At 44.6% G+C, this 15,693-nt stretch overlaps 1 protein-coding gene across 1 annotated transcript in view; it reads left to right on the top strand.

Moving 5' to 3' along the window:
• Positions 1 to 15,693, top strand: part of LOC109921260 (keratinocyte-associated protein 3-like) — a 45,140-nt gene that overhangs the window by 6,439 nt on the left and 23,008 nt on the right. Inside the window, 2 exon segments of the mRNA XM_048601380.1 lie at positions 12,841 to 13,025; positions 14,882 to 14,941. Coding sequence (XP_048457337.1) covers positions 12,841 to 13,025; positions 14,882 to 14,941 — 245 coding nt within the window.

Raw genomic sequence — 15,693 nt, 5'->3', positions numbered from 1 at the left:
AACCATTTCAACTCCCCCTCCCATTCCTCAGACGACATGTCCATCCTGGGCCTCCTGCAGTGCCACAACGATGCCACCCGAAGGTTGCAGGAACAGCAACTCATATTCCGCTTGGGAACCCTGCAGCCCAATGGTATCAATGTGGATTTCACAAGTTTCAAAATCTCCCCTCCCCCTACCGCATCCCAAAACCAGTCCAGCTCGTCCCTGCCTCCCTAACCTGTTCTTCCTCCCACCTATCCCCTCCTCCCACCTCAAGCCGCACCTCCATCTCCTACCAACCAACCTCATCCCGCCCCCTTGACCTGTCCATCCTCCCTGGACTGACCTATCCCCTTCCTAACTCCCCATCTACACTCACCTTCACTGGCTCCATCCCCGCCTCTTCGACCTGTTTGTTTCCTCTCCACCTATCCTCTCCTCTATCCATCTTCTATCCGCCTCCCACTCTCTCCCTATTTATTTCAGAACCCCCTTCCCCTCCCCCTTTTCTAATGAAGGGTCTGGGCCCGAAACGTCAGCCTCTCTGCCCCTATGATGCTGCTTGGCCTGCTGTGTTCATCCAGCCCTGCACCTTGTTGTCTCTATTTTCTACTCTATTTAAGTGAGCTGAGAGAGGAAAATAAGAGAATAATGGACAGGATGATTTGTAACTAATTGATAAAACCTGGCAATCCTGCTGGAACCTTTTGTAGAGGAGACTTCAGCAGTGAACAGGGGAACGTCAATGAATAAAATGGATTTTCAAAAGATAAAGTCTCTCATAAGAAACTAATGTCAGAGTTCACGGAGTTGAGGGCAAGTTATTGACCTAGTTAAGACACACAGTAACAGGAGAATAGCCACTATAATGCACAGGAACTCTTCATTTGCATAGATTAATTTCTGGCATCCTATAGGCATCTATGTTAGGACCTCTGTATTCGTTGTACTGATTAGTGACTGGAAAGAGTGTCATATCCAAGTTTGCTGTATGGCACAAGGATAAGTGGCATTGTATAGATTGAAGTATAAAAATGAAAAGGTATTGGTGGATTAAGTGATTGGGCAAAACTGTGACAGATTTCCGTGTAGTTTGGATCCAAAACAATTGATCAGAACACTTTCTAAATGGCAGAAGGCCAATGCAGGGCAAGCCTACAGAGACTTGGGAGCCCATGTATGCAGATCATTACAATGTCATGGACTGCCCCAAACTAAGTCAAAAAGTGGGAATTGTATCTTGACAACTAGAGTACAGAGTTAGATCTCACACTGCAGTCTTTGAGAGGAAGAATTTTGGAAGGAGCATAAAATGAAAGAAACAGGGCAAGAAGAGTTGGGATAAAACCACTGAACGTGTTTATCATACATGCATTAAACAATTCTAACAAACTGTATGTGCAGTTGTAGGGTTAATGCTAGAACAATGAGACTGTTGAAAGGGGACTAGAAATTGTGGTCTTGAATTCTCATATTGTACTCCATCACTCCTTTTGTCTCCTCCCTCCCTGACCCTGATCTCTTTACTTCTGCATTTATGGTCTTTTGTGTAAGAAATAGGAACTGGACAAGGTCCTTAAGTTCCCTGAGCCACATGCCTTACTTTTTAACTGCTTTGCAATGACTTACCATGCCTTCTGCTGCCTTGGCCCTCCATTCTGAAATCTTTCCCTCAACACCCCTAACTTTCCGCTTCTCTCTTTCCCCACTACTTTTAAGATGCTCCTTTGAAACCTACCTCTGAACGAAGCTCATGGTTACGTGTCTAACATCTCCTTGTGTGGCTGAGTGTTAAATTTTATATGGAATGCTCCTGTTAAGGACCTTGAGGATATATTGTTCCATTAAGTGTGTTGTTTAAATGCAACTTGTTGCTTGTGTCATTGCCTTGAAAGCAATTGCAACATTCAATTTCAAGTGTGATTTTAGGATTGAAACAGCAAACATATACGAGGATTAGTGGTTGAAACCATTCAGACCTGCATGCTGACATCTTTATACAAATTTAATTGATTTTAAATTATTCAGATAATTCAACTCTTGACAACATCAACACTCAGTTATCAGCTACTCATTGAGTTGAATAGAAAATGACCAGGCAGATCTATCCACACTTGTTGCATTCACTGATGTTGAGTGAATAATTGCACTTTTAAATCCTCCACTCATTTAGTTAGATCACAGTAATTAGTTGCAATTACTTGTTTTGTGAGGTGCCTTTGACATCTTAAAGCCGCTTCTTGGACTTAAATAGGCACTCTGCAATCTTTGTGCTAAAGGTGGAAGCAAGTGATGTTGTGCAGATCAAAATAGATGGTCTTGATAATGAAGGGGACATGGTATGAATCTCAGCCGAGGTTTCATCATGGCACAGTTTTTCATGCTGGTTTAGCTTGAGCAAGCTGAAGTCGGGGTGAGAATATTCGGATGACCAAAAACAAGACATTGCTGGAGAAGCTTGACAGATCTTGCAGCATCTGCGGAGAAAAAACAGAGTTAAAAGTTTCGGGTCCAGTGACCCTCCTTTAGAATTATTCAGCCAATATTGAGGTTTGGTGAAAGGCTCTCAAATGTCCTGCCTTTGCAGAAATTTGTAGCTTGTTTCCACTTTGAGCCAGTGGTGATCATGAAATCAAAGGTAGCCACAGATATGTTAAAGCTGGGTATCATCAGCATGCAATTGAATGCTTACTCTTATCTCTGGGTATTGTTGATGAGAATGAGTAAGCAAAGACAAGGTCAAAGGGTTTGGAGAAATGAAGTGCTCAGGAGGTGATGTAATGTTAGGGGAGGATGCAGGAGAAGATACTTTGATGGCTCTGGAATCACCAGTAATCCCATTGTAATCTGAGAAACATTTCCAGTCAGAAGGTTTTGACTGGATCAGGCTGGTGTTTTGTAGAACGTGAGAGAATTCCTCCCTCTCCCACTCAAGATAATCTTGAAATCTTGACTCTTGCATGCATACATTTCTGATAAATGATATTTGATAAACTGGTTCTGCTGAGGGCGGGTCATGCTAAGTGCAAATAAAAAAGCACTTTGCAAATATTTGTGTTTTTGGCTCAAATAGCAACTCAACTTCTCACTCAATACTTTTTAAAAAGTGCTTTTATGCTGCACAAGCTGCATCAAATTTAACAGCACTATATGTCCTCCTTCATCACTGCCTGGGATAATTAGCATTTGTCAAATTGTGAAGCTATATGTTGCCAGCCTTTTAAAACACGCTGTTAAACCTACCTCTTCAATGTGGGTGTTGTTGGCGGGGCCAGCATTTGTTGTCCATCCTGAAATGGTCGTTGCGATGAATAGCTTGCTCAGCCATTTCAGAGGACAGTTAAGAGTCGGACACGTTACTGTGGGTCTAGAGACGTGTAAGCCAGACCAGGTGAGAATGATGGAGTTCATTCCCTAAAGGGAAGTGGGTTTTTACAACAATCAATGATAGCTGGTATTGTCAACTTCACTTTTTATTGCAAAAATATACTTTATTCATAGAAGGAAATCTTCATGTACATACAGTTAACAAAGAAGTTCAGATCTACACTCTATTTACAGAGAATAAAACAAACATTGGCGTTTGCCTTTCTCTATGTTTACAGTTAACCTCTTGGCTTTTAGCTGAGGCATCAGCAGGAGCCAGTTACTGAATGGACCCCTGTTATGTTTTGGCAGAAGGACCTTACATGGTGGTCTTTCCCCACTGCGCCTTGGTGGCAGCTGCCCCAAGCTTTAGTGTGTCCCTCAGCAAGTGGTCCTGGACCTCTGAATGTGCCAGTCTGCAACACTCAACTCTGGGTCAACTCTTTAAACTGGAAGACCAGTGAGTTTTGGGCAGACCAAAGAACATTTTTCACCATGTTGATGGTCCTTCCAGGCATAGCTGATGTTTCTCTTGGTGTGCGTCTGGGGAACAGACTGGAGCACATAATGCCATATCATGGAACTGCTCAGGACAAAGCTCAATTAAAAACCCACTGCATTTCTCTCCAGACTTCCTTTGCAAAGACATATCCTAAACAGTCTTGTCCCCACTGCAGCTGCTCCGAAGGCAGCGTGCAGTGGCACAGAGTCTGGGCTTGTATGAAGGATCTCACAGGCGGAGTCCTTCTCACCAACAGCCAAGCAATGTCCTGGTGCTTGCTGGAAAGTTCTGGTGATGAGGCATTCTGCCAAATGACTTTGATAATCTGCTCAGGGAACCATAAAATGGGATCCACCCTCTCCTTTTCCCAAAGGGTCTTGAGGACACTACGTGCTGACCACTGCCTGATGGGCTTGTGGTCAAAAGCGTTTTTCATCACAAATTTCTCCACAAAGGACAGGTGGTATGGGATGGTCGAACTACTTGGAGCGTTCTGCGACAACAAGGCCAAGCCCATCCTTTGCAACACCGGGGACAGCTAGAACCTCAGTAAGTAGTGACACTTGGTGTTTGCGTACCAAGGGTCTTTGCACAGCTTGATGCATCAGCACAAAAAGATGGCCATCAGGGTGAGGGTAGCATTGGATATGTTTTCAGGCAACCCCCCTCCCCCCCGCCGAACCCCGGCCAGTTCTTTATGCCAAATGTATCGGTCCATCTTCGACCTCCAAATGAAGTGAAAGATGGCGTGGGTGACTGCAGCAGTGCATAGGCCGGACCTGCGCCACATACAACAACACTGAGAGTACCTCATACCTGATGACCAAGTTTTTACCCACAATGGAGAGGGACCGGTGCTCCCATCTTCCTAGTTTCTGCCTTAGTTTGGTGACATGCTCCTCCCAAGTCTTGGTGCACGCCCCAGCCCTCCGAACCAACAACCCAGCACCTTCTTAATCTGTCCTGATGGTGAAGGGAACACCGGATCGGTCGGCCCAGTTCCCAAAGAGTATGGCCTCGTTCTTGCCGCTATTTACCATGGCACCAGAGGCCAGTTCAAACTGGTTGCAGCTCATGAGTCTCCTTGCTGACAACGGATCCGAGCAGAAAATGGCGACATCATCCATGTAAAGGGAAGCTTTGACCTGCAGGCTTCCACTACCTGGAATAATCACCCCTCTCAGGCTCGCATCCTTCCTGATGGACTTGGGAAAAGACTGCAAAACACACAAACAAGGCAGGAGAGAGTGGGCAGCCCTGCCTGACTCCAGATCTGACTGGGAAACTTTCTGATTGCCACCCGTTGATTGAGACTGCACTAATGATGGTGTAGAGCAATTGGATCCAATTACAGATACCCTCTCCAAAGCCAATTTTGGAGAGTGTATCTCTCATGTACGTGTGCGATATTTTGTCGCAGGCCTTCTCCTGCTCCAGGCTGATAAGGCAGGTGCCTAACCCTGTCTTGCATGTCATCCCCGAGGACCATGAGGCTCTGAGCGATCTTCCGGCCTGGTACAACACAGTTTTGGTCAGGCTAATTGACAGATCCCAGAGCAGACCTGACTCGGTTGGCAATGACCTTAGGAATTTATAATCCACATACAACAGTGAAATTGGTCGCTAATTTCTGATTTCCTCCATCTTCCCCCTTCTGCTTGTAGATGAGAGTGATGAGGCCTTTCCTCATGGTACGTGCCAGAATCATGCTGACATACACCTCCAGCAGGTCCTGGCCAATCAAGTCCCACAGAGCAGAATACAACTCGGCCGGTAAGCCATCACTTCCAGGAGTTTTATCTTTTTCTTCTCCACTCATCCAGAGATAGTGGCTGGTCCAGCCTCTTTCCCCATGCTGTTGTCTAAGACCTCCATGACAGGACAAGAACGACTGGGAGACCATGCTATCAGTGGGCTTCGTGTCGTACAATCTGGCGTAAAAGGATTTGCTGATCCTCAGGATGTCAGCCTTCGATGACGTTATTGAGTCATCATCTTCCTTCAGGCTGCTGAGCAAAGTGCTCTCCTTGTGCACCTTCTGGAAGAAGAAACACGAGTGTGTCTCACCCTGCTCCACAGAGTGGACCCTGGACCAGAAGATGAAATTGGAGGCCTCTAAGGCAAAGAGCGAGGCTTGCTGCCTCTTCACCTCCTAGAGATCTTCTGTGACATCGACCCCCATCGTCCGCAGCAGCAGGTTCTGCATATTTTTCAGGAATTTTGATAGTTTTTCTGCCTCTTTCTCACCGTCTGAACACCTTTTTGAGGATAAAGAACCTCTTGATGTTCCCTTTGATGGTTTACCACCAGTCCACTGGAGACTCAGATGGGTTTTATAGTTATCCAACCTGTGTAATCCCTTTTGGGCTCCTCAATGTTTTGAGGTCAACAGTTACATGTTTAGCTTCACGTTCTCTTGCCGGCTTGCTGGTCATCCTGTAGGTGATAGTTGGCCAGCAGGAGGCAGTGGTCAGAGAAGAACACCGACTTGATGTTGGTGGATCTGACCGAGAACATTTGGGACACAGAGGAAATCTACACTTATGGAAAGAGCTGTCTGGCTGCGATCAGGTTTTTTTTTTTATTATTCATTCACAGGATGAAGGCATCGCTGGCTAAGCAGCATTTATTGTCCATCCCTAATTGCCCAGAGAGCAGTTCAGAGTCAACTACATTTGCTGTGCATCTGGAGTCACATGTAGGCCAGACCAGGTAAGGGTGGCAGTTTCCTTCCCTAAAGGACATTAGTGAACTGGATGGGTTTTTCCAACTATCGACAATGGATTCATGGTCATCAGTAGATTCTTAATTCCAGATATTTTATTGATTTCAAATTTCACTGTCTGCCATGGCAGGATTTGAACCCAGATCCCCAGGTCTCTGGGTTAACAGTCCAGCGATAATACCACTAGGCATTGCCTCCCAGGCGTATCTACACTGCGCTCCCTCTGCAGGAGTGCTGAAGGCGTCGTGCAGCTTGGTGTCTGCAACCATTTCCATCAGGAATCTGGACTTGGTGTCTAGTTTACTGACATCACTGCCTCCCCTCAACCCCCCAAACCATATTGTTCATTTATCCATCCATATCAATGATGTAGCCAGCAGCAGTGGAAGCTGCTGCAGAGTGACCAACTGCTTGCTCTTTACTGCTTGGGCGTACACATTAATTAGTTTTGGTGGAGTGTTCCTGTACATAACATCCGCTATGAGGAGGCACCCGCCAACCACCTCCCTAACTAACTTCAGTGATGGTGAAGTTGCTTCCTCGCAGCAGGATATCCAGGCCAGAGGAGTGGCAATTGTTGCCCCCCAACCAAATTGAAGGCCCCTTGGCTAGGTTAGCCAACATGGAAACTCATCGCGTGATAGTTTTAATGCTACGCATGTTAATACTCACGGTTTTTAAACCCATTTTAGATTTATAAAGTTGTTAAAACCCAAAGTACATTTACTTAAGGTCTTATAACTGGGGCAGTCCCTGCATGCCCATGGTGTGGGCAAACTGTTGGACCCTTGCAGGGCTGAGGTAGCTGTCCAGTTCCTCCCTGGGGCTACTTCCCCAGTCTGGTGTCATTGGAGCGAGGACGGAGCTGGGAAGTCCGGTTTGGAGTCCGACAGGGGGTGCTGACATCCCCTGCTCCTTCCTCCAGACCTCACTGCCTCTAGTTGCCCGGAGCCATGGTGTAGAGGAGCCCCCTTGGTTCCCGACAGTGGGAGGCTGGGTTTGCCAGGCCCTTCCTGACATCCGCTGTTTTTGGGTGGGGGTAGGGGGTGCTCTTCTCCTTCTTCTCCCTGGTAACGTTGATCCTTCTTTCCTGTTGGTGACCCTCCTTCCATAGGTGGTCCTCATCAGAGAAGCTGCTGCAATGGCCATCATGCAGCTGCTTGTTCCCATTCTGTTGCTGTGAGCATGTGGGGGCCTGGTGAGGTTTTCATTTTTGGTTGTTCTTGACTGCTTTCCACTGCCCTGACTACTTCACCACCACCACCTCCTCCATTGACTCTGGACCCTCAGGTAGAGGTTGAGTCTGTTGTGCCGCTGTGCTGCCTTCCTGCCTCTCCTCTCTGGCCTGTACCACCACCCATGTGGCCCTCACTTTGTTTTTCCTGCTGGATGGTGGTAATTTTATGTCCTTTTGGGGGAGCTCGAGTCATGTTGCCACTGCTCGCCATCTAAGCATATGTGCCCTCCCCACACGTCTTGGGCATGCCTAATGAACGTGGCCCACTTCCCCACACAGGTTACCGTTCTTTGCCTGTTGGCAGTCCTTGTTCAGATGCCCCTCCTCCTTACAGTTCCTGCTCAGGGTCACCTTGTTCTCTACAGCCATGTGCCCTGACCTCCCACAGGTTTGACAGATCCTGGGTTGTCCCCCATATGTCAGATGACCTCTGTTCCCACCAATCGAAATGCTGGTCGGTGGATGGAGGATGTTCCCTTCAGCATCTGCCCTCGGGGTTACTTTGACCTGTCGTTTCCTGGTCCCGATCCCAAAGGTGTCCATCACGTCACTGCTGCCACTTTCCACTTGCTTGTACCTTCCCAGGAAGGTCAGGACATCTGCTGCTGGTGCATGGAGGTTATACATATGGATGGTAACCATACGACAACTCTGCACAGGTAACACAAACAATGGCATTGCATTCAGGATGGAGAGGGGACCCTCGCCTCCTTTATCCTCCGATATCTTCAGGAGATGCACACATTGCTTCACGCTCCCGAAGGTTACATCAAAATACTCATCATTGGGGAAATCCTGCACACAGCAGATGTCTGCTGCTTGGAACCCACAGCAGTCCAATATGTACTCTTCATAAAAAATGTCCGATTGACCGATGTGCCTTCTTCCACCTTCTTTGCAGTCACCCTGACTGCGTTCCAGACTCCCTGGCCTGGGGCTTACTGAGGGCTTAGAGGTAGGTTGGCTTTTCCCTGAAGCCTGCATAAAGATCCACCATACCAGGTCAGCTCAACCAACAGTCCTCCAATGTCCAGTCACAATCTGGCGACAATCTCAATAGCTCTGGTGACTCACAACTCGACACTTGATCTTAGTTGCCTTGGTGGGATTTCAATCCATGTCCCCAGAACATTATCCTCTTGATTACTGTTTCAGTGATATTGCCTCTGCATCAACTGAGACCACAACTCTGGGACTGGAGGCCTGTGATTACTTGTGTACCACAGGGGTCGGTGCTGGGACTTTTGTTATTTATTATTTACATAAATGATCTGGATGTGAACGTACAAGGTATGATTAGTAAGTTTGTGGACGATACAAAATTAGGAGGTATCATTGATAGTGTGGAAGGTTATCAAAAACTACAGAAGGATCTTGATCAGATGGGGAAGTGGGCTGAGGATTGGCAAATGCAATTCAATACGGATAAGTGTGTGAGGTGTTGCACTTGGCAAAATCAAACCAAGGTAGGAGTTATACAGTAAATGGTAAGGTCTTGAGGAGTGTTATGGAACAGAAGAACCTTGGAGTACAAGTACATAGTTGGTTGAAAGTGGCGTCACAGGTAGACAGGGTGGTGAAGAAGGCATTTAGCAGCTGGTCTTCATCGGTCAAGGCATTGAGTATAGGAGTTGGGACGTTATGTTACAGTTGTACAAGTTGTTGGTGAGGCCACGTTTGGAGTATTGTGTACAGTTTTGGTCACCTTGTTGTAGGAAAGGCATAGTTAAACTGGAAAGTGTGCAAAGAAGAGTTACGAGGATTTTGCCAGGATGAGTAGGCCTGAGTTATAGGGAGAGGTTGGCCAGGATGGGATCTTATTCCTTGGAACGTAGGAGAATAAGTGGTGACCTTATTGTGGTGTTATAAGATCATAAGGGGCGTAGATAGGATGAATGCATATAGTCTTTTTCCCAGGCATGGGGAATTGAAAACTAGAGGGCATAGGTTTAAGGTGAGAGGGGAAATATTTAAGAAGGATCTAAGGGGCAACTTCCTCAAGCAGAGAGTGGTGCATATATGGAATAGGCTGCCAGAGAAAGTGGTTGAGGCAGGTACAGTAGCAACATTTAAAAAAATATTTGGATAGGTACATGGATAGGAAGGGTTTAAGAGGGATATGGACCAAATGCGGGCAATTGGAACTAGCTGAGTGGTCAGCGTGGACCATTTTGGGCTGAAGGGCATGTTTCCATGCTGTATTACTCCATGACTCTGATTCTATAACTAGTATTGACTGGAGCAGGCTTGAAGGGCTAAACAGCCTAATCTTATTAATCATTCTGTTCAGACATGTTATGTCATATACATAAACAGATATTGCTGGAAAAACTCAGTATGTCCAGCAGCAAATTGGCTTGGGAGCAGCTGCTTGTAGGTAAATCTACATCTGACATGTAGGAGCCTTTTTTAAAAGCTAGTCGACCAGAGTTCAGGACCAGCATCTTCCTGTGAAGATGAAAGATAAGGATGGATGATAAGATTTGGGAACCTTGGATCACGAGAATATCGTAAGTTTAGTTGAAAAGAAAAAAGGAAGTATATGTAAGGTTTAGGAAACAGAAATTAAACAAGGCTTTTCATTTTAATGAAAGCAGAACTTTTTTTAAACAAAAAATTTAGGAGGGCTAGATGGCGACATGAAATATCCTTGGAATGTAGGATTAAGCAAAATTCCAAGGCATTTTATACATATTAGGAACAAGAAAGTAACTTGGGGAAAAGTAGGTCTACTCAAGGACAAAAGAGGGCATTTGTGTGTAGAGCCAGAGGGAGTGGGTGAGGTCCTTAATGAGTACTTTGCATCGGTATTCACCAAGGAGAAAGATGAATGATGCTAAGTTTAGAGAGGGGTTTGTTGATACCCTAAGACATATCAGTATTAAGAAGGAGAAGGCACTGGGTTACTTGAAACATGTTAAGGTAGTCAAGTCCCCAGGGCCTGGACGTGATCTATCCCTATATACTGAAAGGGGCAAGAGAGGAGATTGCTGAGGACTTGACAGAGATCTCTGCATCCTCTTTAGCACAGGTGAGATCCCAGAAGGTTGGAGAACAGCCATGATTGTTCCTACATTCAAGCAGGGCAGCAAGGATAATCCAGGAAATAACAGGCTGGTGAGCCTTACATCAGTGCCAGGAAAAGTACTGGAAAAGATTGAGGTTTAGGATTTATTTAGGAAGAATGGACCGATTAGCGGTAGTCACCATGGTTTTATGCAGGCAAAATCTTGTCTCTCAAACTTGCTTGCATGTTTTGAGGAAGTTACAAAGATGATTGATGAGGGTAAGGCAGTGGATCTTGTCTACATGGACTTTTCTAAAGCATTTCACAAGGTCTCTCATGATAGGCTGATCCAGAAGATCAAATTGCATTTAATCCATGTGAGATGGCAAGTTAGATATAAAATTGGCTTGGCTTTTAAAGACAAAGGTAGTTGTCGATAACACTCTGTGGAGCTGGAGGAACACAGCAGGCCAGGCAGACATTTCAGGTCAGGAAGGGTCAACTTTCCTGCTCCTCTGATGCTGCCTGGCCTGTTGTGTTCCTCCAGCTCCACGCTTTGTTATCTCTGACTCCAGTATCAGCAGTTCTTGCTATCTCAAAGTAGTTGTGGAGGTATGCTTTTCTGGCTGGAGGTCTGTAACCAGTGTGGCTCCGCAAGGATCAGTGCAGAGAGCTCTGTTGTTTGTGATTTATATAAAATATTTGGATGAAAATGTCAATGGTTTGATTAGTAAATTAGCAGAATGACTTGAAAATTGGTGGTGTTGTGGATAGTTAGGACGGATATCAAAGATGCAGCAGGATATAGATCAGCTGGAAAGTTTTGCAGAGAAATGGCAGATGAAGTTTAATCTGGACAAGTGTGAGGTGATGTATTTTGGGAGGTCAAATGCAAGACATAAGTATACAGTAAATGGCCAGACCCTTAGGAGCATTGATATTCAGAGAAAACTTGGCATCCAAGTCTATAACTCCCTGGAAGAGGAAACATGTGGATAAGGTGGTTTAAAAAAAAACATACAGCATGTTTGCCTTTATTAGTTGGGACATTGAGTGTAAAAGTTGGCAAGTCATGCTGCAACTGTATAAAGACGTTGGTCGGGCCACATCAAGAGTACTCTGCACAGTTCTGGTTGCCTCATTATAGGATGGACATGGAGAATTTGAAGAAGGTGCAGAAGAGGTTTACCAGGATGTTGCCTGGATTAGAGTGTGTTAGCTATAAGGAAAGGTTGGACAATCCTGGATTGTTTTTGATAGATCATCAGAGGGCGAGGGGTGACCTGACAGAAATATAGAAATTTATGAGGGACTTGGGTAGTCAGAGTGACTTTCCCAGGAGGGAAATGTGAAATATGAGGGGGCATACGTTTCAGGTGAGAGAGAGGGAAAATAGGTGCCTGGAATGCTGCTAGGGAATGTGGTAGAAGTAGATAAAATAGCAATGTTTAGGCAGAGAATTGAGGGAATATGGACAAGGTTCAGGCAGATGGCATTAGTTTAAAATAGACTCATGATCAGCACAGTGGTGGGCCTGAGGGCGTATTCCTGTAATATCCTGTGGAGAGAAAAGAGTTAACGTTTTGAATCCCTTGTTCTGAAGAAGTGTCACTGGGCTCTAAACATTAACGCTGGCAGCATCTGTGGAGAGAGAGCAGACTTGGTGAATTTCTCCAGAAATTTATGTTTTTGTTTGTTTCAGTTCTGCAGTTCATTGCTTTGTGTTATGGCACATGTCAGCAATAGGTGGGACTTCAACCTGAGTCTTTTGGGCCCAAGTATAGACACTGCCACAAGAGTTCATAGATTCATAAGCCATACAGTGCATATTGAGGCCTTTCTCAATACACAGTAAACTGACCAGATTTGCCAAGGGTAATGAGGAACAGCCTTTTTTTTAAAATTAATTTCCTTTGGTGAATCTGGAAGGTTTATGTGGAAGAGCTCTGCCTCTTTTTTGTTTATGAACCTTTCTTTCCTCCATGCATGTACAAACAGGTTGTTCTTCTTTGCTTTGACAGATAAGGTGAAGGGACCCCGGAATTTAATGAGAAAGGGAATCACGCTGATTTTTGTTGGGCACATCAACTTCATTGTCGGTGCAATTGTTCATGGCACAGTCCTGAGGCACATTTCAAAACCTAAGGAAGAAGTGACTGCTGAGTATTCAGTGGCCAACATTATTTGTGTCATCTCGGGTTTGTTGGTGAGTTCATATATTCCATTTATTTTATCAGAATGAATTGCATTCATCCTGCCAGGAGTGTTGCTGTCAAATTTATTGATTTGTTGGACATAGGTGCTCATGAATAAGAGAAAAACTTGCATTTCTATACCAACTTTCAAAATATTGGAAGATCCTAAGGGCTGATAGCCAAGAAAGCATTTTCATTTGAAGTGCACCTGTAATGGCTGAATAAGGCCTCAGGTTACCATCTTGACCAAAAGATAGAAACTTGGACTGTGTGGTACTCCCTCAGAACTGCACTGGAAATGGCAGCCTAGATTTTGCACTTAAACTGTGGAGTAGGATTTGAATCAACAACCTCTTAAGGGAACAAATGCTAAATTCGGGCAGTTCTAATTTGAGGTGAGAATTTTTTGTATCCCTGAGTCTTTGCCACTGTTTGGTTGGAAGGAGTCTCAACTGAGTCAGAAGGTTGTGAGTACAAAAGCTACTGTAGAGTGTTCAACACAGAATTTAACATGACCGTCCTGGTACTAGTACTGAGGCATGGCTGCATGGTTTGAGCATCATCTTCAAACCAAGACCCTGTCTGCCCCCTCGAGTGGGCATTAATGGTCTCATGGCACTATGTTAAAAAGAGTGGGCAATTATTACCTGTGTCCTGGGAATAAATATTTATCCTGGAGTCAACTTCTTTTTAAAAAAAAAAGTACTGTCAGACCATTATCATTTTGCTGTTTATGGGAGCTAGCTGTGTCCAATTTGGCTGCTATGTTCCCTACAGCAGTGAGTCCTTCAAGTAAAAAAGCAAGTAAAGCAATTTGGGATTCTCTAAGATGATAAAATGCAATAAGATTGTAACTGCAAGTCTTTTGACCATCAAAAACTTGTGACCAGACTAAATGGGAGTAGAATCATCTGTAGTTGGGGGTGGGCATGTGTGTTCCATCTCATTTCTATGCTATGTCTCCCCTTTCTGTTTTCTTAATCCCTCTATTTCCACTGCTATCCCCTCAAGACAATACATTTTTATATTTCATTCATTCGCCTGACAAAACTGCAAGAATTGACCTTTGTTTCTGATCTCTACGCACCCACCCACTTATGATTGACAAAATTAACTCTGTGCCTTGCTTGTCCTCTCACTCATGAGCCAAAATAAAGTGAAACATTTACAATGACAGCTTTTATTTGTATTGTGCTTCTAACTTAATAAATCAACCTAAGATGCTTCATGGGGGGTTATAAAGCAAAAGTTGGCATCAAATCCTATAGAGAAATTTGAGGTAAATGACCAAAAACTTCTTCAGAAGCAGAGTTTAGAGACTGTGTCTTAAAGGAGAGAAAGGTGGAGAAGTTCAGGGTGGGAAATCCTGTTGTGAGGCCTTGCTGGTTGAAGACATGGCGATCAGTCATGGAGCACTTAAAATCAGGGATGTACAGCAGAACAGAAGAGTTGAGTGCAGACATCTCTCCAGAATTTTGAGCTGAAGGAGATTGCAGAGATTGGGAAGAGGAGCGGATTGCTAATGTTGGTAATAATAATATAAGATACTTGAAACACCCACTGTGTCCATCAGAATTTGCAAAAGGGGAAGGTGTTTTAGGTTTCTGATAGACAACTGTGTTCTTCTCAAGATTCTGTACCTAAAATACTTAACTGTCTGTACCCGCTAAATGCATAATTTTCTCCCTGTTTCATTGCACTGTACTGTCTCTTGGCAACAGTATCATGGCTGCTGTGCAGACAGAGTTGAATTGTTTGTTTAATCAAGCAGCACTCTTCAATTCTTCCAAGTGACCTTGTGGAACCCGGAACCCATTTAAACTCTGGGTGTGACTAATTCAATTTTTTTACATTTTTATTCTTTCAGAGTATCATAACGGGTATCATTGCCATTCTGGTCTCACGGAACTTAACCAAGATAAAACTGGTATGTAGTTTAATTATAGTTATGCTGAAAAGTGAAAGTGTTTTTAATGTTTTATTTTTGAACTGTTGTAAATGTGAAAATAGTGTGAAATGGTGAGGATGCAGCAGGGGAGGAGTTGCACGATTTTTTTAGCACTTGTATTGCAATCTGGCGGCATTTGACTCTAAAACTGACAGCAGGTTTGCAGCCTGCTCATTTAGCTAAAGATGGAAATGCAGAAGTTATCAGTGATTTCAATCCTTATCCAGAGGGTGAACTCTTGAAGGCTATCCGCTTCTCCACTCCCAACACTCATGCACACAGAGTCTGCAATCAATTACATAGCACTGAAATGGCAACAAAATTCTACCCTTTTTATATTACTCATCTTCCTGCCAAAATCCTTAACGTTGCACCTTGTGCAATGAGGTGCATCTGCATTTTTTAGTGGTGCACTGATGCATACAGGGAAAACAGTACCACTAAAAAGTACACTGCTAGTTGAGAACACATGAAACATTTCCATTAATACATGACCTCAAAAAAAAAATCTACACTCACACGAAATCCTGTAGTCCTCACTGGAACACATTTTGCAACCCTTGAACTAACACCAGTTAGTTCACTAACACGCTCAATAGCCTACGTTCTAGTTCACTGCAAACATCACTGACCCACATTGACCGCCGCCATGAGGCCACTATCGGAGAACCCACAGATGACGTCACATCCGCCACCGCCGGGTTCCCCACTTCCGGGACAGCAAGCACCTT

Source organism: Rhincodon typus, chromosome 9 (assembly GCF_021869965.1).
Source record: "Rhincodon typus isolate 14 chromosome 9, sRhiTyp1.1, whole genome shotgun sequence".
NCBI classification, from domain to species: Eukaryota; Metazoa; Chordata; class Chondrichthyes; order Orectolobiformes; family Rhincodontidae; genus Rhincodon; species Rhincodon typus.
The sequence above is the reverse complement of the archived record's forward strand: the minus strand, read 5'-3'. Positions and strand labels throughout refer to the sequence as shown.